Consider the following 25,227-nt stretch of genomic DNA (forward strand, 5'->3'; position numbering starts at 1 on the left):
TTATAACTCAAACATAACTCTGCATGTACCTGCCAAAAAAGTTAGGGGCTCTTTGAGGCGTAGTGGGTTCCTCCCCCTCCCGCCTCTAGGACTCTGGTTCCAACTTTGTGGATTGGGATTTCAGTCTACCTGGAAAAATTCTCTGAGTTTTCCCTCCCACTGAAAACTGAAACTTCTTTCCTTGCCTTGTCTCTCCATTGGGTTCTTGGCTAGTACAGGGATTTAGTTTGCTTTTCTGAGAGTCATTTGCTTCACAACCAGAATTAATAAATAAATAAATAGAGCACTACATAAAATGGTGTATTACTGAAAACTATTCTTTTTCTGTATATAGAGGGCGCTACAAGCAGCGCAGGGCCACGCATCACCACTCCTATACAGAGAGAGGCAGATCAGCTCAAGTTTGACAAGTTTAATGTTAATCGTGTGTTGGAGCAGGGGTCATCTTTGCTGGGCTCGGCTGGGACTGAATATGAACTAGATCTGGAAGAAGCGGGTAAGATTTGGAGAGTTACAATGTTTTTGCACGATCGAGTTACAATGTTTTTGCACGATCGACTTGCAATGTTTTTGCAAGATCAAGGTGCAATGTTTTTGCACGATCAAGTTTGTTTTGCATGATCAAGGCACAATGTGTTTGCACGATCGAGTTACAATGTTTTTGCTAAATCAAAATACAATGTTTTTGCACGATCGAGTTACAATGTTTTTGCAAGATCAAGTTACAATGTTTTTGCAAGATCAAGTTACAATGTTTTTGCTAGATCGAAATACAATGTTTTTGCACGATCAAGTTACAATGTTTTTGCATGACCGAGTTACATTGTTCTTTTGCAATACCAAAATCGAGTTACAACGTTTTTGCACAATCGAGTTAAAATGTTTGTGCAAGATCTCCTTTTTGCCCCGACACAATGTTTGGGAAATATTTGAAAGTTTGGACTTGATTCTTGCAGACTTAGATCCAAAGGTGAGGCTAATAAGACAGTAGCATCAATTGCAGAAACAACAATTAAATACAATCGAGATACAACCTTTTTAAATGATCGTGTTACAATGTTTCAATTCAGCAACATTTATTTCCATTTCACATATCTCATATGCCGGTATTATACAAAATGATGATTTACATAAAACCAGAGTGCACTAATGGTATACAATATTATAGTAATAAAGCAGATTTGAAGGAAGTGGACACTATTGGTAATTACTCAAAATAATTATTAGCATGAAACCTTACTTGTCAACGAGTAATGGGGAGAGGTTGATGGTATAAAACATTGTGAGAAACAGCTGCCTCTAAAGTAACGTAGTTTTACCCGAGAAAGAAGTAATTTTCCATGAATTTGATTTTGAGACCTCAGAATTAGATTTTGATGCATCAAAATCAAGCATCTGAAAGCACACGCTTGTGTGACATGGGTGTTTTTTCTTTCACTGTTATCTCACAACTTTGACAACCAATTGAGCTCAAATTTTCACAGGTTTGATATTTTATGCATATGTTGAGATACAGGAGAATGGTCTTTGACAACTACAAATAGTGTCCAGTGTCTTTAATGAAATGGAGCGTTTGCTTGATTTAGGAATGCCACACAGGCAAGACAGGACAAGACTGACAACGCAATCAGGAAAACAATGTTTTTGCACTAGCACTTTGTTGTAAAAATACTTTTGATTTGATGTTTACAGCATTAGATCCAAAGGAAAGGCTGATTAGACAGAGACATCAATTGCAGAAACGGCTCGGCCTCGACGTCGGAGGTGTCTTGGGTATGGACTCAGATGACCTGTTCAACGATGATGATCTACTTACGAAGAAAGACGCAGTTGCACGAGCCGATAGCAATACATTAAAACTACCTGTAAGTCAATTTGAATATAATCAGAACTTATGAATAATATTTTTTGTTTAAACCCAAATCAAAATAATATTTGTAAAAGTTTTCCCAAAACAAGAGTTTAAAGACACTCTTAGTATAAACTGACTACATGAAGAAAACATTTCAGATGAAAAATAGCGCAGGGAATCTGAAGGTAGGAATTGAAATTCCTCTTACGACAGTCTAGATTGTAGGATGGAGGGAAACAAGCAAGAAAAAATGTAGTACATGTACGTGGAATAAAGCTGTTGGACTGGCTCGTTGGATAGAACAGTTAATAACGGTCCTATAACATGTATAAGCTAAAGTAGTAGTCCCAGCCAATTTTCTACCCTCTGCCCAGGTAGTAGTAAAAAAAAGCAGGACAGTTCTTTTTCAGAACTGGGAAGTCTCCCGAACAATCCTAAAATTCTTTTCCGCTGTAGTAGAATATATAGCCAGACAGTTCTTTAAAGAACAAACTCTTCCTGGCAAGTAGATACACAAATGGTGTTGCCGCAAACCAAATATAGATATTATTATTGTTAGAGCTTTTAATCAATTGTCTGTCTCTCTCTCTTTCTTTTCTCTCCTGGACATCCCACTGTTGTTTTACTTCATTTAAAAAAAATATTTTTAATGTGTGTACTATGTGTATTATTTTGTGGTCAGACCTCGGCAGCAGATATCGTTGCTCAAGAGATGGCTCAGATGGGAGCTGGTCTGAGCTCACGGGAGAAGAATCGTGCTAAGCGTAAAGTCAAGTTACTCCTGAAACAACGCTCCAAGGAAAACAGCGATGGGTCTCTGGGATCGAGGTGAGTGCTTTCTAGCATTGGGATGTTTAGCCGCTAACTGTTAAACCATAAAAAAAAATCAATGAAATCTGTACATAATTTCCTTAATGATTAAAGGCACTGGACACGTTTGGTAATCGTCATGGACCAGTATTCTCACTTGGTGTGTCCCAACATGTGCATGAAATAACAAACCTGTGAAAATTTGGGCTCAATTGGTCATTGAATTTACTAGAAAATAACAAAAGAAAGTGTACCCTGAAGATGCCTAAAAAAGGCTTCAGTCATGAAGTCCTAGAAATTACTCAAAAACTACGTTACTTCAGAGGGAGTCGGTTATCTCAATGATTTATACTCATAGACAAAGAAGTAAACATAGTCAGAAGTGGCTGATATTTATTTATTTTTATTAATTGTTTTTTCCCTTTCCCTTTTTGAACTTTGTTGAAAGTTCCTACAATCTTCATCCCCAGGGACTCCGTCCCCCCCCCAAAAAAAACAGTGACCCAGAAAAACAAAGAAGTAAACATAGTCAGAAGTTGCTGAGTGTTGTTTTCTTTTGGTGTTGGGGTGGGGGGGGGGGGGTTGATTGGAATATTCTTTCAATGAATACGTAGAATTACCCTTGTTTACGACTTCATCCAGAGAAATTGCTTTTTACAATCCTAATCCCCAGGGACTAAAGTGGCTAATGTTTTTGTATTGGGTGTGCTTTTCTTTCTGTTTTCTTCTTCTTTTTGCTGTCCCTTTTTTTTTGTGAGGTGGGGGGGCTGATTGCCGACCATATATTTCATTTAAGAATGACCATATTCAGGTCAATCGTTGATAGTGTATGTAGGTTGCCTCAAAAGTCTAGAGTTGTCTCGGATATCTTGCTTTCATTCCCTCTTCTCCAATCATACTGACATTAGAGGTGCCTCTTTATATACACTAAGCCTGGGAGTATCACATTACCAAAGCCACCCTTTAGAAATACAAGACCTTGCGTCTGAATGACATTGAGTCTGCCACTGTAATGGAGACTGCAACGTTATACACTGGGATCACTGTGAGCTTTTCATACTGCTAGCCTGGGAATTTTTTCGCGCGGTTTAAACACGTAGTGAAATGAAGAACGATTATTTGGGTATAGCCGCATGTGCGTCATCAAAATAAGATTACTATTTGAATGGGGGCTGCTATTGTACTCTGTCACTCAAGAACGCTCAGTGATGGTTTCAAAGGCAATTTTGTTCTATTCAGCGATTTCAGGGACCCCCCCTTCTGGAATATTTGTCTGAGGTATTCAAAGAATGTTGAGAGCATCTGATAACAAGGCAATCGATTTGTGAAAATGTTCTAAAAGTAGGTCGGTAGCTTATAACAAAGGTAGGGTCGTTGTTTGGTTTCGTCAACAAAATGCTGATTTATAGGCAAAATTATATATAAAAAAAACTTGGGAATCAAACCAGGGTCACAGAGTCAACCTGAACACCTTCAACAGCTTATGTTTTTTTTTTACTTTGTTTTGATAAACTTTTCATCAAGGGAACTTGGCAAACTCCCACCAGGGGACATGCATGTAAACACTAAGCTGGCAACAACCAATCTCTCTCATACAAACATTGGTTTGTAGTCTATGATAATGAATCGCACAAATCAAGAAATTGTTGCTCAGAAACTAGACGACAATACTTATTCTAGTCGCTATGAAATCAGCGGTTAGCTTGGGTGATTCGAACCTACAACCTTGTGGTTGCAAGTCCTTCAGTTTAATCACTGGACCAGTTTCAGTTTCATATTTTTTATTTTGTAATTTTTTTCAGTATGGAAATTGCAAATGAAGAGCCTTCCAACAAGAAGTCTAAGATTGTCAAGCTAGCGAGCCAATCCTCCTTCAATGATAAACTACAGACTGACCAACCAACAGATGGCAGCATCTTCTATGAGGAGGTAACAGAATTTAAAGCCCATTCCATATCGCCATGGTCTGATTTCATTGTTTGGCAAATTCTTTTAACGGAGCCCTCCATAGTTCTTAGCAAAACCTTGTAAAAACGCAATGTAAAATCAACACTGCAGTACAGTGCCTAAGAAAGCAAGCGCAAAACCAGTCTGAGTCTTGACATACAATGTACAATACAAAGAAGATTTCCATTGTTTTGTTTGGGTCGGGTCCACAGTATGATGTCACAGTGCTGTGTTTTGATTCTTAGTCACTAGTGTTTTTGATGTTGTATTTTTTGTAATTTAGTTTGCCCACTTTGACACTAATTAAAATGTATTTTGTTTATACATCACAAAATAATTTTTGTTGAGTTTTGCTATTTTGTATGTAATTAGATCACAATCGTTTACCTTTCTAAAAAATGAATAAAGTTAACATAGTCCAAGTTGATCTATAGCGTAAATCGCCAGACTGGGCTCAACACATGCAAGAGGTATTCACAATTAGTATTCACATTTTGAATGATTCAATTGTCATTGATAATTATTTGTATCATCTTAATGATTTGACCTCAGCCTGGGGAGTGGCCCTTTGCTTCATTGTGCGAGCAGCTTAGCAACGACCTGTTCCATCAGTCATGGGAGATACGGCATGGGGCAGCCACTGGTATCAGAGAGGTGGTTAAGGTACATGGCCACAGTGCGGGAAAGTCAGTTGACCATCCATTGGACCAGGTAAGATATTGCTAATCAGCTTAGTACAGTATATATTAGGTTTGCGGTAACACTATGTGTGTATCTACTTGCCAGGTAGAGTTTGTTCTTAGAGAACTGTCTTGCTTTATTCTACTACCGCGGATTAGATTGTTCGGGTGTTTGGGAGACTTCTCAGTTCTGAAAAGAGCTTACGTGCTTATTAACTATTACCTGGGCGGATGGTATAGAAATAGGCTGGGACTACTACTTTAGCTTATAGGATCGTAATTAACTGTACTACCGCAGTCAGTTCTGGAATTGGTCTCAATGTTTCGACTAGCTTGCTCTAGTCATCGTCATTGATACCTCACCATGCAATGCCTCAAATCCTATATACAGCTAAGTACAGTTAAGGTGCATTTATCATGTGGTGTGTCGTGGCCTAGCGGTCTAGTTCACCGGACTCAAACTCTGGTGTTGTCAGGAGCGGAGTGTGGGTTCGATACCCGGTCATGATACTTGTGTCCTTGAGCAAGGTACTGGACCATAATTGCTTTGTAAAAAGTTTGGAGGTGCATTCTGCTCTATCAGCCAGGCTCCTAGTGGATGACATCCTTTCGACTGTAAAGGGGGGGGGGGTAACCCTTTTTCAGCCCCAGGAGAAGGTGGACCCCAGGAGTAGATGGCAACGTGTCCCTGGTGACAGTTTATTTTGGTGATTAGCCCAAATCATTAAACAGAAGCTGAACTGGTTCAATGAGCAAATAGTTGGGTAGCCGGGCAAACTTCGTTCTGAAAGAGTATTAAGTGAAACTTAGATACTTGAATACTTCCCACTTTTACGAGGTCATCATGTATTGGTCCATCACAAAATTGAGTTTGAGCTTGGAGCCTCTTTAATGCAACTTGTCATCTATTACATGCCAAGAATCTGGTTTAAAACCTCTGTCTCTGCACAGTAGGCAGATTTCATAAAGTTCATAGCTTTCTAGAAATGGGAGCTGAGCATTAGTAAAATGCATTTCTTTTTTTTGTTTGCAGCAAGAGAGTTTAAACCAGATGTGGATGGAGGACATTTCTCTAAGATTACTGTGTGTCTTGGCACTGGATCGATTTGGAGATTTCGTCTCTGATGAGGTAAAATAAAAAACAAAATTTACAAATACAATGTTGATTTTGCATTGAGGATAATACATTTTTGTTGGTTTTGACCCTTACACCAATCAAGCACTGTGTGTTTTTACTTTTTAGAGTCCTACAATGTATGAACAAAAAAACCACAGACATGCAAGAGCAGGGCCCAATTTCATGGCTCTTCTTACTTCAGAATGGTGTGCTTACGATGACCATTGTCCGCTTGCACGGCAAGCGCTGAATCTTATACATATTATAACATGTTATTCCTCTTTGTTGTTTGTACTATTTTAGTCCTGCGGAGTTGCCACAGAACCAATGGGAGGTCATGACACCCCTACATGTATATGACGAACTGTTCTGACAAATAGTTCTTATTGATTGTATGTTTACAGGTAGTTGCCCCAGTGAGAGAGACCTGTGCCCAAGCCCTTGGTGTTGTATTACACCATATGACTACTAGTGGTGTGAATGGTGTACTTGGGGTTCTATTACAGCTCTTATCACAGAACCAGTGGGAGGTCAGACATGGTGGTCTGCTGGGAATGAAGTACCTACTAGCAGTCAGGAAGGTACGTTGTTTCTCTTCTCAACATTACTTGAATCTCTCATTAAAGACACTGGACACTATTGGTAATTGTCAAAGACCAGTCTTCTCACTTGGTGTATCTCAAAATAACAAACCTCCGAAAATTTGAGCTCAATTGGTTGTCAAAGATGCAAGACAATAATGAAAGAAAGAACACCCTTGTCATGCGAAGTTGTGTGCTTTCAGAAGCTTGATTTTAAGCCCTCAAAATGTAATTCTGAAATCTCGAAAGCAAATTCGTGGAAAATTACTTCTTTCTCGAAAACTACGTTACTTCAGAGGGAGCCGTTTCTCACCATGTTATATACTCATCAACAGCTCCCCATTACTCATCAAGTAAGTTTTTATACTAATAATTATTTTGAGTAATAACCAATAGTGTCCACTGCCTTTAACCAAAATCTCTTAAATAAACTCGCTGAATTCATTTGACTCTTGTCAGTCGTTGTAACTGAAGTAATATTATAAACAGTTATCCTGGAACCTACTTACCTAAGGCCAGTGATGGCTATCCATTTCCCAACATCTTGTGTATAAAGTTGTTCACAATTTAGCCCCAGTATATCTCCAAGATCTCTTAGCCCTTTGTTCATCTTCACTGTCATCAGCTACCCGACGCCTTCGTTCTTCTTCCATCACTCATTTCCAGCTTTCCCCAGGACCCCGCACCATGACACGCTATGGCGATCATGCTTTTTCAGTCGCAGCTCCAACAATTTGGAACAAGCTACTCACCACCACCCACAAATCATTCCTAAAAGCTATCTGTTTTGTCATGTTTGAATAGTCTGGTTTTAGCTCTCTATAAATGTTGTAGTTATTATTATTTTATTTATTCTCGTACCATTTGAAGGAAATGACGGATGAGTTGTTGCCGATGGTATTCCCGTCGGTTGTCCAGGGTCTTCAGGACATTGATGGATGTAATAAACTTTGAACATAAACCGTTGGCTATACCCATAGATGTAGTGAATCTATTTGTTTATTCTCGTTCCATTTGAAGGAAATGACGGATGCATTGTTGCCTTTGGTTTTGCCGACAGTTGTCCGTGGTCTTCAGGATGTTGATGATGATAGAATAAACTTTGAATATAAACCAGTGGCTTTATTCTGGATGTACATGTAGTGAATCTATTTTTGTATCCTCTTAACATTTGAAGGAAATGACGGATGAGTTGTTGCCAGTGGTTTTGCCATCGGTCGTCCAGGGTCTTCAGGATGTTGATGATGATGTGAGGGCTGTAGCTGCAGCAGCCCTGAACCCTGTCGCTGCTGCTCTCATCAGAGTGTGTAATACACAGGTAAGAAATTCAATTCAATTCAGATAATAATAATAATAATAAAAATAATATAGGTGGTATTTGTAATGCACCAAATCAATCTTAGCAGATGTTCAAGGCGCAGCAGAGACAATGTAAACACAACAATACATGTACTTATCTAGTGAATGCTAATCAAACAACAATAATAACACCATTTACAGCAACAATGGGAAGAAAGAAATCAGAACCAGGAGGGAAACCACAACGCAGCATTGAGCCGAAGAAAGTCCCGCCAAAGCTGGTCTCTCTATGACGAGAACGTGCAGGCCAAGCCGAGCGATACTGGACACACACTAAAACATAATATGAAAGAGTAAAAACACATTTATTTCCATGCTTCTATGAGAAATATCAACAAGTACATGTACATGTAACTATGGAGTAAAGCCAAAAATAACATTAAGTATACAGTGCTTAAAACACATCGGTGTAAGGGTAAAAATCATATTATATTCTGTATCCCCGTTCCTCTATCTGTAAATGAAAAGAAGAACTCTTACCTATTTACTTGACGCATGTGCCTTCCCTTCGTATCATGTCTTTCGAGGGCACCTACTCTGTTGTTATTATTAGTATAACCTATGATTGTGGCCAACTATTTAGCATACACTACCATTCAAACTTTCTCACAGGTGTCAACGATTCTCAACACACTCTGGGACACCCTATTGGATCTAGATGACCTGACTGCATCCACTAACAGCATCATGACCCTCCTAGCCTCCTTGCTATCCTACCCAGTAGTCTTCACATACCACAGTCAGGCAACAACAAGTCTAGTTCCTAGACTCTGGCCCTTCCTTAGGCATAATATCACATCAGTCAGGAAAGCTGTACTGGAGACGCTGTGTACACTGTTATTCGCTGAGCGCCAACAGGTAATTAAGTTTATGTACAGAGGTATGAAGTGTACCTGTCGTCGATTTCACCAAACTCTTCCTAATTTTAGAATTAATCTTAGAACTTGGGACGAGTTAATTTCTGTATCCATAGATGTTAAGACGCATTGAACCCATCATAAGTTAGGAAGAGTTACTCGTCCTAACTCTAGTTTTTGGCTGCAGGGCGATTTCGGCTGAAATCGGTTGCAGGGCCCAATGTTATAAAGCTGTACAGCAGAGAATACTGATTGACAAATTTATTTTCTAAGCAAACTATTGAGTCGGGCACAAGCCACATCAATCCGAACTAAATGTTATTTTGGCTGGTAAACCTGTTTCTGCTAAGCAATACTAATCTGTGCTAAGGAACTTGCGCTTACAGTCTTTATGAAATGTGGCCCATGTCACACTGGAATTAGACTAAAATGATTATTTTATCGTTTGTGAAAGACTCTGCAAGGGTCCTATTGTCACTTTGTGTCTGATGACGAGTATACTAGGCAAGTTTTTCTGGACTGACTTTTCTGGAACGATTTCGGAGCGCCCTAAATTTTTTGCTGGCAGCCGGAAGGCTAGAATAAAACATCCTTTTCATCTGTCAACTAACACCTGTTATCTTTATGTAATTCTTTATTACATTTTAGGTTCCTACTGGTGTTTGGCTGCCACCCATTCTGCAGGATGCCTTGAGACACATCTTCCAGCGCTGTATTCTGGAGACCAACCCAGATGTTCTTGCTCTCATTGAAAAGGTATCTGCTAGAGAAGTCTTCCCTAGACATCCTAGTTGGAGCCTCTTGTCCTAGTCTCAGTCTATGAGTTTGTCTGACCATGTTTCCTGTATTCCCTTCTGTAGGTGTGGGATGCCCTGCTAGAGAAGTCTCCCCTAGACATCCTAGTCTCAGTCTATGAGTTTGTCTGACCATGTTTCCTGTAATCCCTTCTGTAGGTGTGGGATGCCCTGCTAGAGAAGTCTCCCCTAGACATCCTAGTCGGAGCCTCTTGTCCTTGACTCAGTCTATGAGTTTGTCTGACCATGTTTCCTGTATTCCCTTCTGTAGGTGTGGGATGCCCTGCTAGAGAAGTCTCCCCTAGACATCCTAGTCGGAGCCTCTTGTCCTTGGATCAGTGTATGGATGTGTCTGACCATGCAACCATCTAAAATACCCATTGAAGCCTCCATGCTGATTGAGGCTAAACATAAATTAAAGGTAAGAAAAGCATGCATGGATACTTAAGAGTAAGGGACTGTAAGTATCAAAGATTTTTTGAAAATGTTGGCCCTGACCCAAAAAATGGACTTTCATATTTGATAGACCTTGACCCCAAACTAACAAATGTGGGAAAAAATCAATAATTTTGTTGCCAGTTTTTGCTAATTTTGATGTTTTAAAACAGTGACATTTACCTATTTTTAAGGCCCCGTTACCAGAGGACAAGCTTGCTGGCTGGAAGCTCAGGGTGGCGAAAGCAGTGCCCTGCAAACTTGACTTATTGCGCAGATTTTTTACACTAAGCTTATAGAACCCGATACAAAGATCTGTGCCAAATTTCATGAAGCTGCTTCAACACAAAAGACAGCTAAGCACACAAAAATTATTCTTACCTGAATAAGGTGTTCATTTAAATACAAGTTTGAAAACCAAAATAACAATATCCCGATGCAAATTTAACATCCATAAAATAGTTGCGGTACCTGCTGTTAAAACATAGGATTTGAACTGCCTCTAGCTACCGGGCAATCTCGGTAGTCTAGTTGGTAAGACACTGCTCTAGAATTGCAAAGGTCGTGGGTTTGAATCCCACCCGAGCAATATGCTTGGATTGTTTTCACCGAACTCTGAAAAGTACTGAGTGTACAGTGCTATCACACATCGGTGTAAGGGTAAAACCAAAATTAATGTATTTTTATCACCGATGCAAATTTAACGTCTATCAAAAAACATTCAAGACTTTTCTGTTTGGGACAAATTTGTTGACAGGAAGCGAAGGGGCTGAGCAAGAGTTGGAAAAGTCAGCAGACGATTAAAGAAGATGATCGAGAGTATATAGGAGGGGATTCATCACTTAGTGCATCATCAGTAGAGAGAGAAAGTGATGTACTACAGGCAAGAACAAGAGCTGCAAGGTTAGTTATTTAGAGAAATCGGCGGCTACAACTACAAATGTTGGTAATCATGTGGCTAAGGATGTCCTATACTTAGTGCATTATAATCCAGCCCTAGCTGTAGCCATATAGCTGCTACATGTAATTAGAACTCGACCCGAGTCTTCCAGTGATAATTCTAGCATTTTCTTGCACTAGGAAACAATGTTGCCCATTTTGGGAAAGCCTCATTAAAGAAAAAGGCCAGAATAAAACATCCTTTTCCTCTTGCAACTCACACCTGTTATGTTCATGCAACTCCTTTTTCCAAGTAGTGGGCTTAATTGGATCATGCACAAGCCAAAAGGCATGATAGGGCTGCTTACTGACTCTGGCAGATTAACTGCTCATACAATAAATTTAATGACCCAGAAGTTCAATGTGAACACACCCACTCACCAAAAAGGATTTATACTTTCCAAGTTGTCGTGGCTAAACTTTGACATTTTTTAATGAGGCTTTCCCGTAATGCAAAAGGCTTGTCACCTGAGCAAGTAACATTTACAACTAACTGCTGAACTGTGTAACTATTCAGGTTACTTGGCCGCATTGCTTTGTACATATTTACAACTTTTAGCCTTCGAGGAAGACTCTGCTGGGTTGAACCATCAGGCCATTAACTATTTTTCACATTTATACCATAGGCTATTTTGGTTGGTAAGTTGTATGCAATAGCTAACTATATTTTCTCATATTTACAATTACTGTGTTACTGTTTAACAGGTTACTTGGTCGCATTGCTCCGTACATTACCAATACCCAGCTACCTCCAACCCTCAATGCCTCGGAGTCTTTCAGTCAGATCCTTGTGTTTCATCTCAGTAGCAAGTCAGCCATTCAGAGGATGGTTGTCGGACTGGTCCTGGAGGAATGGGCTAAGACGGATAAGGTGAGTCCTGGGTTCGAATCCCACCTGTGTGATTTGCCTGTGGATGTTTGGGTTTTTTCAAAGAGGTTGGGAAAGTTTTTAGTATACAGTGCTTAATTTTCATCGATGTAAGGGGAAAAACAAATTATAAGGGCGAACCTAGTTTCAGATTGTGAAATAACGCTTGTTATTTTCCAACCACTTTTTCTTTTTGTCCGAACCAAAACGCTCAGTCAAATTGTCCCAGCAAACATACTAATAGCTTTTAAAATATCACCACAGTTTATTGGATTGTAGAGTTTGATTTGCTGGCACTGCAAAAAATTAGGAAAATCCAAAGATTGTTCTGGGTTTTGAAAAGCATACGCTATTAGTCTGTGAAAAAAATATGCATTTAAACACATCAGTTAGGCACTGGACACTATTGGTAATTGTTCAAAGACTAGTCTTCTCACTTGTTATATCTCAACATACAGTATGCATAAAATAACAAACCTGTGAAAATTTGAGCTCAATTGTTCATCAAAGTTGCGAGACAATTATGAAAGAAAAATGCTTGAGTTCGGGACCTCAAATTCTAATTCTGAGATCTCTAAATCAAATTCCTGGAAAATTAATTCATTCTCAAAAACATCGTTATTTCAGAGGGAGCCGTTTCTCACAGTGTTTTATGCTATCAACAGCTCCCCATTACTCGTAACAAGTAAGGTTCTATGCTGATAATCATTTTGAGTAATTACCAATAGTCTCCACTGCCTTTAAAAACCTTCTCAGGATTTCCAGTGCCCAGACTCAGTTAAGACCAAGCTGCTGGAGGTGCTGTCTAGCACCATGTATTTTGATGAGGTGTCAGCGCCATTCATGAAGATGCAGTCAGAGTGTAAGGTTCGTTCATGTAGATAGCATGTTTGTTTGTTTGTTTGTTTAGATGATCTTCCTGTCAAGGGAACTCGGCAAACTTCCACAAGCTGGCAAAACAGCAAAAATCTCTTGGTTTAAGGTCTATGATTATGAATTGCACAAATCAAGAAATTGTGAATCAATAAACTAGACAACAATACTTATTCTAGTCTTTGTGTGAAATCAGCTGTTGACTCAGTAGGATTGCAAATCCTGCAGTCTAACCACTGGACCAAGTGCAAATGTTGATTATACTCCCACCATGCAACGTTTCAAATCCTATGTGCAAGTTCTAGTTATTATTTTTGTGTATCCTGTATTATTGCTTGTGCTCATTGTCTGCCCGCTATTCTGCAGATGCTTGTGACTGCTTGGTGTAATGCTAGGAGAGACGTCAAAGCTAACCAGTTTCCAGGGTGAGCTTATTTACAAGTTTATTTGTTTCAAATTTCATATGAACTTCTTTCTTGTGTATGGTGTACATAGCCAACAGTTATGGATCATGGGTAGATGTCAAAGCAAGGGCAGCATTGGTGAGTATGTGGGCGTCTTTGATGTCACCAGAAAAATGGAGTAGTTGTTCACTCTATGTGGCACAAGCCTGTGCCGGTTTCACAGTAAACCAACCATTCATTTGGTTACAAGTTTACATTTTGATGGTTTGGATTGCTGTAAAAAAGAGTCTCTCGAAAGTGCTGTGAAGCGCAGACAACGTAGCAATCACAATGTACACAATGCAGGATACTGTCCCTGTTCCTATTCTCGTTACTTTGAACACGAGATGGCATTATGCAAATTCCAGTTTTTCCCCTTGAAATTTGTTGTAATGTCTCTAGGAGGGACACAGCATGTATGAAATAAAAGTTTTGAATTTGTGTTTGTTAAAACAGCGCCTTCACCGTTGAGCAAGCCAGTGCCTTATCTGAGTCTATCCAGGGACAGCTATCCCATCCAGGAGGCCTGCCAGCCAAGACGACTCAAGACATCCAGCAAAAATGCAGACAACTTCATTCAAGTATAGAGGAGATCAATGAAGAACAACAGCGGCTCAGCATCAGGTACCAACTGCTCCGTTATTTTTTACAAACATGTGAAACGATAATAAAATCATGTTGAGTGCCACGCTAATTTCATGGAGCTGGAATAAAGTTACCAAGAAGCTCACATAAGCTCCTTGAAATTTTGAGCTCCAGGGGTTACCAAAAGGTGGAAATACCATTATTTATTTATTGTGAATTGTGGCCGAGAGATCAAATGCACCTTACTCAAGCTCCGGTGTTTCTGTTCAGCAGAGTGTGGGTTAGAATCCTGGTCATGACACTTGTGTCCTCAAGCAAGACACATGACCATTATTGCGTTGTCCTACGGATGGGATGTAAAGCTGTAGGTTCGTTGTGTTGTATAATACACATAAACTCAGTTACACTTATCGTTGAGAGAAGAAGTTCGCCTTGGTGTTTCTAAAGGGTGGCTGCTGAATTGGTCTCATAATTAAAACATTTCAAAAGCCTGTATTAAAATGTTTTTCTTTGTATAAGCGCCTGGAGTACTACATGTGTATTGGTAGATTTGTGTGCTATATAAACACTTGTATTATAATATTTGTTATTTATTTTAACATACCTCCTGAAATTGTTATCTTACATGTAGTTTTAGACCTTTTTGTCAATAATGACTATCACCTCCGTATTTAAACAAAACCAGTTTACTAGGGATGTAAAACCAAGAAAAATATATTTATATGTATTATGGAAGCTGGCAAAGCTACTTTGATAGTGACAAAGTGTTTCTGATATCCGCTCTAGAATGCGGGGTGGGGGGGGGGGGTTGTGGGTTCCAATCCCATCCGGGAAAGCCTGTGTATTTTGAACAAAGATGTAGAACATAATGGAATTAGTTTTTAATATGTGATAAAGATGAGACAAGGATCATCACAAAGCAAATGAAGCAAAACAGAAATTGTCTTGATGATATTTTTGTGAATTATATTTAATTGACTTTTGCAGGACCCAAGCTTGCCTAGCCTCGGCCATTATTGCATTGAAGTCATTACCTGACCGACTCAACCCAGTCATCAAGCCACTCATGGACAGCATGAAGAAAGAACAGATCCCTATTATGCAGGTATATAGCAATCTCTCTTTTTTATTTTTTATTTTGTTTGTGCAAGCCGCCAGACATAAAAGGCCCGAAGACCACTTCAAGGTGTGGGCTACAACTTTTTTTTTTTCCAGAGGCCGTTGCCACCTACTCCTCGGGCTTAAACAGGGTTACCCCTTTTACAGTCCATACGGATGTAGGCTTGGGTATCATCAGTCCGAAGCTTGACCGGAAGAGCAGAAAGCACTACATTCCCAATTTTACGTAGCAAATGTCCAAACAGGATTCGAGACTTCAGGATTTATGTTCATTGACAATTGGAATTACATTTGGATGAGACTATTACAGACATTGCACCCTCTTGTATTGTTTGATGTGGTATTCATATTTTCACAATATATTGGTTTTGTGAATTCAGAGTCGAGCAGCAAACAGCCTAGCCAGTCTCCTAGAGCAATGTGCCCAACGCTCGCCCTGCCCTACCCCCAAAATCATCAAAAACCTCTGCAACAGCCTCTGCTGTGATCCTAATATCACGCCCAGTGCCACCCAGCCCATTGGATCCTTAGAGCTCTTGACCAGGCAGCCGGGATTTGGGAGGGTGCCTAGTTCGGGGTCTCTGAGTGGGTGTTTGTCGGTGCCTGGAGGCTCCAGACCTACCTCTCCTCTACCGGGTGCCGTCACTACCGCACAGTGTGATAAGAGACTTGGCATACTCACACTGGCAAAACAGCAACATGTAAGTATATATTTGGTAAGACACTGCTCTAGAATTTCAGAGGTCTTGGACTCAAATCCCACCCAAGGAATATGCCTGTGGGTTTTTCACAGAGCTCGGGTGCTAATACACATCGGGTAAACTAAAATTAATAGCATGTGTAGAAACTTTATTTGAGTTCCCACTTCACTGAGGTAGCTGTTCTGCTATCTAAGCTTGTGATTGCAAGTTCTTTAGCCAAACCACCTGACCATGGTGACGAAGTGATATTATTGTTGTTTAGTTTGAAGCCTTGGCCAGGGTTCTGTAGTGAGTTATCCACCAAACTCCGGCAAAACTATTGGAAGATTTTAAGTGGTCATGCTTCATCATCCAAGTAACCATTTTTTGTTTTCCTCCATTTACTGTCTTCAGATAGCAGCAATAACAGCTGCAAATCGTCGTGCAGCTTATGCCCGGTCCCGCAGCAAGGATACCAGTCTCTCTGAGGCAGGCCTTCTCTTGGACCCCACCACTTTCACCGAGGGGGGAAGCACACACAACCAGCTGCAACGTCGAGGGGCAAGGTTTGCCCTGACGACCATCGCGAGACACTTTGGTGCGGATTTGATCGGTTGCTCCAGCAAACTTTGGGAGTTGATGACGTCTTTACTACAAGAGCATTTGCATCCATCTAAATTTGGTATAAATTTTGTTTACCTTCAAACCCTTTTTTATAATGTGCTATTTTAAGGTACAGATCAACTTTGATCAAAGATAGATTCAATTTTACAAGTTTGAGTGGAATTTTGTTTATGTGTTTTTTATGAGAAAATGCCTAACATCAAAAGGCAGGACGGCGCTTTCAAGGTGAGTGCTACACTTAACTGTCGCCAGGGGCTGTTGTTACCTACTCCTGCAGCCGATTTCACGAAACTTTACGCAACTGCGTAAGTCCACTTGCGCAACGATTATGGCGCAACTTATGCCACAAACGTTCCGCAAGTGGACTTACACAGTTGTGTAAAGTTTCATGAAATCGGCTGCTGGGGCTGAAACAGATTTACCCCCTTTACAGTCTGTAAGGATGTAGTCATTGGTATCATCCAATAGGAGCCTGGCTGGTAGAGCAGAATGCACTACCTTCCCAACGTTTTACACTGCAATTATGGTTAAAGTGCCTAATACTCAAAGACACAAGTGTCATGGGGGTATCAAACCCACACTCTGCTGCTGACATCACCAGAGCTTGGGTCCAGTGAACTAGACCACTCGGCTATGACATGCCACAAATATAGCGCGTCAGTGAACCATATCCAACTAAGCCTTTTGCCTCGATGGACACAGAAGACCCATATCTTTTTTCACTGCCGCCCTTTGATAACTAATGTCACTTATGCCTCTACACCTTCAGACCCCATTTTACTCCAGGAGAATGATGAACTGGCTCAGGATCTCATCAATACACTACAGGTCTTTGAGGTTCTCTGTCCAGCTGTGCATCCAAGCCTTCATCTCAAGGTAAGGGGCAGTAACATGTAGAATATTTACACTTCAATAGTCTTCCAGCTTTAATGGTAAGTAACACAAAGAATATCTACACTTCTATAGTCTTCAAGTTGTAAGGGTTAGTGACATGTAGAATATCTACTCTTCTATAGTCTTCAAGTTGTAAGGGTTAGTGACATGTAGAATATCTACACTTCTATAGTCTTCAAGTTGTAAGGGTTAGTGACATGTAGAATATCTACACTTCTATAGTCTTCAAGTTGTAAGGGTTAGTGACATGTAGAATATCTACTCTTCTATAGTCTTCAAGTTGTAAGGGTTAGTGACATGTAGAATATCTACACTTCTATAGTCTTCAAGTTGTAAGGGTTAGTGACATGTAGAATATCTACACTTCTATAGTCTTCAAGTTGTAAGGGTTAGTGACATGTAGAATATCTACACTTCTATAGTCTTCAAGTTGTAAGGGTTAGTGACATGTAGAATATCTACACTTCTATAGTCTTCAAGTTGTAAGGGTTAGTGACATGTAGAATATCTACTCTTCTATAGTCTTCAAGTTGTAAGGGTTAGTGACATGTAGAATATCTACACTTCTATAGTCTTCAAGTTGTAAGGGTTAGTGACATGTAGAATATCTACACTTCTATAGTCTTCAAGTTGTAAGGGTTAGTGACATGTAGAATATCTACACTTCTATAGTCTTCAAGTTGTATTGCCAGCATCATGCCAGTACAGATCAGTTATGGGCCAATACAACACACAGTACTAATACGGTATTGCCAGTGTCGTGCAACTACTGATCAGTCATGGGGCAATACAACACACAGTACTACAAGCTAAGTGTATATTGAGTTAAATAAATGAGTTTTCAGCAAGTTTTTAAACAAGTGAAGAGAACTACAGCATTTAGTGTTATCGGGTAAAGTTTGAAGTGAAGTTTAGGAGCACAAGTGGAAAAGGCCCGATCTCCACCTCACCTGGATTTTCTTTCTACAATTTGTTTCCAATTTTCCAGCTGACGGCGCTACTCCCCAACCTGATCCAATGCCTCCAGTATCCCTACACCTCAGTCAGACACATGGCGTCCTGTTGCCTGGGTGCTCTAGCCAAAGTCTCTACCACCCCGACCATGAACTGCATCTTAGAAGACGTCCTCCCCATGCTAGGGGTAGCAGACAATGAGATGCAACGAGAAGGGGCGACTGAGGCGCTTATGTGTATCATTGAGAACCTTGGGATGGGGATTGTTCCTTATATCGTCCTGTTGGTTGTTCCGCTTCTCGGGAGGATGAGCGACCAGGTGGAGTGTATACGACTGACGGCAACGCACTGCTTCGCGACAATGATTCGACTCATGCCGCTTGAGGTTGGTTCCATTCGAAATTCAAAAACTTTGTTCAAAAAACGTTATTAATTCTTTTTTTTTAAGGCAATTGAAATTCAGTAAGATTTTTTTTTAATGCTGTCTTTCTATACAATAATACACAGTTATGTAGAAGTTACAAAATATCTTTATTATGAGGTATGATTTCATATGTTTCAGTAATAAGCAGCAAATTAAAGACAACATTTAGGGTATAAGGTTAAGCGATATGCCTTTGTTCCCTAACCTATGGACAGACAAATATTTAGTACGACCACGGTATGGTAATACGGACGTTGGACAAATGCAGCAGACAATACAAGTGTGAGACAATGCCAAAAGCTTACAATTCACACTTAAACTTATAAATACAAGTCATGGAACTGAGCTCACAAGTTTTTAACAAAGTCAGATAAAGAGGGGTGATGATTTAAGAAATTCATCTAAACTATTCCAGTATGACTCTATTAACAAACAAAATGACACAATGTGCTACCACAAACCTCACAAAAATTTAGTCCCACCATGCAAAACTTCAAATCCAACTGAAAAACAAACAAGATGTTTTTGTTGTTCATAAACAACATGGTTGGCTTGTGCTTCTCAAGCGTTAGCTTCTCAAGCGTTCCAGACCATCCGGTTTTCCTCCCTCAGGAAAAATCAAACACTTTCGATCTCTGGCTGTGCTCAGTTGTCATAATGGATTGCCTGCCAAAGGCACCCTTGCATGTCTGCTTATCGAATGCGTTGTAGCCGTGCCCTTCACAATTCAGTTCTTAGCTGCGAGTAAGGATGATTAGCCCCCCAAATTAATACTATTATTATTATTATTAAACAGGCAGGTATTCCAGATCCACCGGCCATGGCTGAGGCCCTGGTTGAACAGAAGGCTCGAGAACGACACTTCCTAGAGCAACTCCTGGACAGCAAGAAATTAGACAGCTACAAAGTACCTGTTCCTATAGACGCAGAACTCAGGAAGTACCAACAGGTAATATTAATTGTAGATGTTAAACTTGCATCGGGGATACAGAATATTAATTTTGGTTTTTACCCATACAACGATGTGTGTCAGCACTGTATACTCAGTACTTTCCTGAGTCCTGTGAAAAAATATCACAGGCATATTTACTCGGGTGGGATTCGAGCCCACAACCCTTGCAATTATAGAGCAGTGTCTTACCAACTAGACTACCGAGATTGACGGGTAGCGATAGGCAGTTCAAATCGTATGTTTTTTTGCAGCGGGTACCGCAACGATATAATAACTGATTTTAAATTTGCATATACATTTGGTTATCACTCTTAATGACAATAACAGCCTTTGGTTGGAAGCCTAGTATAAAGCATTTTTAAAAACATTTCACTTTGAAGTTAGTGAATAAGAGCTTTTTTATACCCCAAACTTTGAATCTGTGAAGGGTATTTCTATTGGGGATAATTCTTCCTGCATGGACACATTTGCTCTGGATTTTCGACCATTTTCAGATGTTAGTTTTTTGTGTAAATCTACATTGATATAGGATTAAAACAATTGAATGGTTCCAGAAACCAACTGTATACTTTGCTTTTGAGAAGCAGTTTAAAATAATAAAAAACTCATTGAAGTAGGTAAATAACTGTGTGTCTGATTTGATTAAAATTTCTTCAACTATTGTTTAGGATGGTATAAACTGGCTTGCGTTTCTCAACAAGTACAAACTTCATGGGATTCTATGCGATGACATGGGGTTAGGGAAGACTCTACAATCTATCTGCATCATGGCTGGTGATCACCACCTCAGGGACATAGCATTCAAAGTAAGTAAAGCACTCTCCTCTCACCACTGTGACCTTTATTCTATGCGATGACATGGGGTTAGGGAAGACTCTACAATCTATCTGCATCATGGCTGGTGATCACCACCTCAGGGACATAGCATTCAAAGTAAGTAAAGCACTCTCATCTCACCACTGTGACTTTTATTCTATGCGATGACATGGGGTTAGGGAAGACTCTACAATCTATCTGCATCATGGCTGGTGATCACCACCTCAGGGACATAGCATTCAAAGTAAGTAAAGCACTCTCCTCTCACCACTGTGACCTTTATTCTATGCGATGACATGGGGTTAGGGAAGACTCTACAATCTATCTGCATCATAGCTGGTGATCACCACCTCAGGGACATAGCATTCAAAGTATAAAGTTTTGGCATGCTCTGATCGCCTTTAGGAGAATGCTGGACCCTGTTGCTAGATATATTCTCCTGAAGACGATCAGAGCAAATTGCATACTTTTCAGAACCAACACATGGTGATTTACACATGGTGCTACCGCAAACGTCACTTAACCGTATCATTATAATTCCTGCTTGAGGTAGTTTCTTCTCAGAACCAACACTTCTCCCAAAAGAGTTGTATACATGGTTGTAACCGCTAGTTTACTACTTTAGTTTTTCTGATGATGCATTATTTTTTTTTTTATTCTATGCAGAAAACGCAGCATGCAGAGGTTGCTCCATTATCATCTATAGTCATCTGTCCCCCAACCCTGACTGGACATTGGGTTTTTGAGATTGAGAAATTCTGCTCGCCGCAGTATCTTAATCCTCTACACTACACTGGACCACCAACAGAACGGCAATTGTAAGTTACAGATACGTGAACCGCCTCCTGCCCCTTCCATCCCCGACCCAACCCCGCCCATCTTCATAGTAACATAGTATAATAGACCCCTTGCATTTGGCATATTGAATCCTAGCGGATAAGAGCACCGGACCCAAGCTCTAGTGTATATGTTCACCAGAGGGTGGGTTCGACTCCCGATCATGGCACTTGTGTCCTTAAGCAAGACACTTGACCATTACTGCTGCATCCTTTGGATGGGACGTAAAGCCTTGATCAGAAACACCAGAGCGTGAGTCTAGTTCTCTTGACTCCTTGACCATGACACTCCACATAATGAACCACATGTGCTTAAACCTATGCTTACACTTGTTCTTAAACCTCTGCTTACAGGTGTTCTTAAATCACAGCTTACCCTTGTTCTTTTAGACACTGGACACTATTGGTAATTGTCAAAGACCAGTCTTCTCACTTGGTGTATCTCAACATATGCATAGAATAAAAAACCTGTGAAAATCTGAGCTCAATCAGTCATCAAAGTTGCGAGATAATAATGAAAGAAAAAACACTCTTGTCACACCCAGTTGACTTAAACCTCTTTTTACAAATTACAGGTTACGCAGTAAGGTAAAAAGACACAACTTGGTTGTTGTGTCCTATGACATAGTTCGGAATGACATCGACTTTTTCAGGTAGGTGCCGTCACATCATCACCCCCCAACTAGCCCCCTCTTTAAAGAAAATGTGTTACATTGGTAATTGTTAAAGACCAGTATCCACACTTGGTGTGACCTAACATGCATGAAATAACAAACCAGTGAAAGTTCGAGCTCAGAGACATTGGAGTGAGGAAAACAGTTTGTTCCCACTGTTTTCAAACACTTAGTTTTGGACTTAAAACCAATCGTTTACTAATTTAAAAAAAACTATTGCAATATTTCAAACAGAGTTTCCTACCATGACCATCTTTATACCATGTACACTGCGTGTAAACTTTTACTCTATTTATCAATGTTATGCACATCCTTCAAAGGGCTTTTCATCTGTTTATTTATTTTTGGCTTTGGGTCAATTTTCTAGTGCTTCACGATATTTGCGAAATTCACAGTCAATTTCAGTATCATTAAAGTTGTGATAGAGTCTTAAATTCATGTCTGTCTGTTGTTATTTTTTTAGGACAATGCAATGGAACTACTGTATACTAGATGAGGGCCACATTATCAAGAACGGGAAGACGAAACTAGCAAAGGCCATCAAGCAGCTTAATGCAGCTCATAGACTTATTCTATCAGGGACACCCATACAGGTATTGTACCCAGTTGTACCCAGAATTGGTCGGGGGTGGAATGGGCTAAATTATTTAGCAGCCAAGTGCAGCTCATAGATTCATTCTATCAGGGACAACCATAGGCCATACAGGTATTGTGCCCAGTGGTACCCAGATTGGATTGGGGAGGGTGAATGGGCTAAATTTACTGGATTCATTCTAACAGGGACAGTCATACGGGTATGCTACCCAGTGTTGTTGGTACCCCAGATTATGGTGTGGAGAGTGATTATGCTAAAATTACTGGACTTAGGGGCAACCATACAGCTACTGTACCCAGTGTTTGGAGTTAGGTGAGTAACATGGGCTAAAGTTCTCAAGGAGCTCAAATACTTATTTTGTCAGAGACACCCATATAGTTATTGTACCCAGTGGTAATGGTACCGATATTGTAAGTGGGGCTAGTGAATGGGATAAAGTTATCAAGCAGCTTAATTGCAGCTAATAGACTCATTAATTATCAAGAAAATCCTTACAGGTATTGTGCCCATTTGGCAATTAACTCAAAATAACACCAACAAATATTCTGTACTAAAATCTACCCTAAGCATTACTTTAAAAAAATAGATTTTTAAATTTTTAGTCAATCGATGGTTTTCATATTTTGGGCCTTATATTTTGATGGTGCTAATTGATCTCATTATTGTCATTATTTTTCCTATAGAATAATGTGTTGGAGTTGTGGTCACTATTTGACTTCTTGATGCCAGGTTTCTTAGGCACAGAGAAACAATTCACGGCAAGATACGCTAAACCCATCATACAAAGCAGAGACGCTAAGAGCTCATCCAAGGAACAAGAAGCAGGTCAGTCCTATGGGTGGGGTAGGGGTGTGATTCCTCTATGTCAAAATAAGTCCATGGGTATGTTCAGACAGCGTACTAAGTTAGACCAGAACCGGTTTAACTTTTATGAGCAGCAGGGGGTGGTCGTAAAAATAAAACCTCTTTGCGTTCAGACAGCACTGGGTTAAACCCGATCCGGTTTATCTTTGGTTTTAAGAGGTCAAAGAAAACGCGACCCTGTTACTCTAACATCCTGTTTATTGTCCTGTTCATTGGTCACCGTGTGTTTACGTAATGATTACGGAGGTCAGTGGGTCCCCTGTTGTGAGTTAAACCGGATGTGGTCTTTTTTATTCTGTCCTTACACAGTGTTAAAAGATAAACCCAAAGCGGTCTAAAGATAAACCCCCTCCCTGGACGGTTTATCTTTTGTGGGTTGAACTCAATTCGGACTAACTTTAGATCTGTTCAGACACACTGAGTTGAACTCGATCGAGTTGAACCATGAGTTAAACCAACTTTAGTACCGTGTCTGAACGCACCCCATGACACGTAGCTAGGCCCTGAATTAACACATTGCACCCACAACAATTGCCATGGTGCCCTGTGCTTTTGCTGTGGTGCCCTTTGCAAAGTTCAAATACAAACATTTTCTTCATAGAAGTGCCCCTTACCAGAGGGAAATTGCTGTGCCCTTCAAGAGCAAAGTTCAAGGCCTAGTAGTCGGATAACAATTCTCTGGTGTAATTTTTATTTTTATTTTTTCCATTGGACTGTGGTGCTTTGAGAGACATGGTTTTACTTGTTGACTGGCACACGGTTCTCCGATACACTAAAGATGTTCCACATGACAATGCAGCACTGTTTGCTTTTTGCCTTTCTCTTGTCATTTTTTTTCCACTTTACTTCTTCTGTTACACCAGTATACCTGTTTATGTGTTGTGTTGTATTTTAGTCTTCAAGAAAAACTCTTTAAGGGTCTAAATTTCAGGCTACTAACTATTTGTCATTTATCAATCAATCAGTCAATCAATCAGTCAATCAATCAATCAATCAATCAATCAATCAATCAATAGAACATTTATTTCCACATTCACATGGAGGCATCATCCTTAAAGCCGAGGCTTGTGGTGGATTTGCAAGTTACAACAATACTATAGGGTGTCGTGGCCGAGTAGATAAGAACACCGAACTCAAGCTCTGGTGCTTCTGTTCAACAGAGTGTGGGTTTGAATCCCGGTCGTGACACTTGTGTCCCTGAGCAAGACATTTCACAATAAGTGTTTCTCTCCACCCAGGGGTAAATGGGTACCTGTGAGGGGAGAGATGGTTCTTGTGATTGATTTAGCCGAGTAGCGCATATTAATGTTGCACAAGGCTGTATACTCCCCACCAGGCAGCTGAGATGGTTTAAGGAGTGATTTAAGGCCCAGTGACCAGGGGTAATAATGTGAAGCGCTTTGGGACGCCCTCCGCGTGTGAAAAGCGCTATCTAAAAACGGGTTATTATTATTGTTATTACAAAACAAAACAGGATAACAGCACTAAATAGACAAATAAATAAATACGTTACGGTAGATAACTACACAAAGGTTAAACCATGGTTAAACGTGTGCCATTTAACAAGTATAATGCTAGAACAGTTAATTTGTTTTTATATTTATACCACAGTTCCTTTAGGTTGGTCAACAACTTTGCAACATCAACTTCTATTT

The 25,227-nt window shown here is 40.0% G+C and overlaps 1 protein-coding gene across 1 annotated transcript in view; it reads left to right on the top strand.

Moving 5' to 3' along the window:
- Positions 1–25,227, top strand: part of LOC139944355 (TATA-binding protein-associated factor 172-like) — a 46,290-nt gene that overhangs the window by 9,549 nt on the left and 11,514 nt on the right. The window contains exons 4-30 of the mRNA XM_071941359.1: positions 335–496; positions 1,693–1,865; positions 2,535–2,680; positions 4,465–4,591; positions 5,162–5,320; positions 6,323–6,418; positions 6,811–6,987; positions 8,165–8,305; positions 8,959–9,204; positions 9,852–9,959; positions 10,269–10,418; positions 11,190–11,335; positions 12,077–12,242; positions 12,996–13,106; positions 13,479–13,537; positions 14,012–14,179; positions 15,128–15,245; positions 15,640–15,960; positions 16,354–16,621; positions 17,333–17,439; positions 18,446–18,796; positions 19,632–19,784; positions 20,456–20,593; positions 21,270–21,421; positions 22,015–22,092; positions 22,577–22,706; positions 23,392–23,533. Coding sequence (XP_071797460.1) covers positions 335–496; positions 1,693–1,865; positions 2,535–2,680; positions 4,465–4,591; positions 5,162–5,320; positions 6,323–6,418; positions 6,811–6,987; positions 8,165–8,305; positions 8,959–9,204; positions 9,852–9,959; positions 10,269–10,418; positions 11,190–11,335; positions 12,077–12,242; positions 12,996–13,106; positions 13,479–13,537; positions 14,012–14,179; positions 15,128–15,245; positions 15,640–15,960; positions 16,354–16,621; positions 17,333–17,439; positions 18,446–18,796; positions 19,632–19,784; positions 20,456–20,593; positions 21,270–21,421; positions 22,015–22,092; positions 22,577–22,706; positions 23,392–23,533 — 4,293 coding nt within the window. The remainder of the gene's footprint in view (positions 1–334; positions 497–1,692; positions 1,866–2,534; positions 2,681–4,464; positions 4,592–5,161; positions 5,321–6,322; positions 6,419–6,810; positions 6,988–8,164; positions 8,306–8,958; positions 9,205–9,851; positions 9,960–10,268; positions 10,419–11,189; positions 11,336–12,076; positions 12,243–12,995; positions 13,107–13,478; positions 13,538–14,011; positions 14,180–15,127; positions 15,246–15,639; positions 15,961–16,353; positions 16,622–17,332; positions 17,440–18,445; positions 18,797–19,631; positions 19,785–20,455; positions 20,594–21,269; positions 21,422–22,014; positions 22,093–22,576; positions 22,707–23,391; positions 23,534–25,227) is intronic.

This window comes from Asterias amurensis, chromosome 11 (assembly GCF_032118995.1).
Source record: "Asterias amurensis chromosome 11, ASM3211899v1".
NCBI classification, from domain to species: Eukaryota; Metazoa; Echinodermata; class Asteroidea; order Forcipulatida; family Asteriidae; genus Asterias; species Asterias amurensis.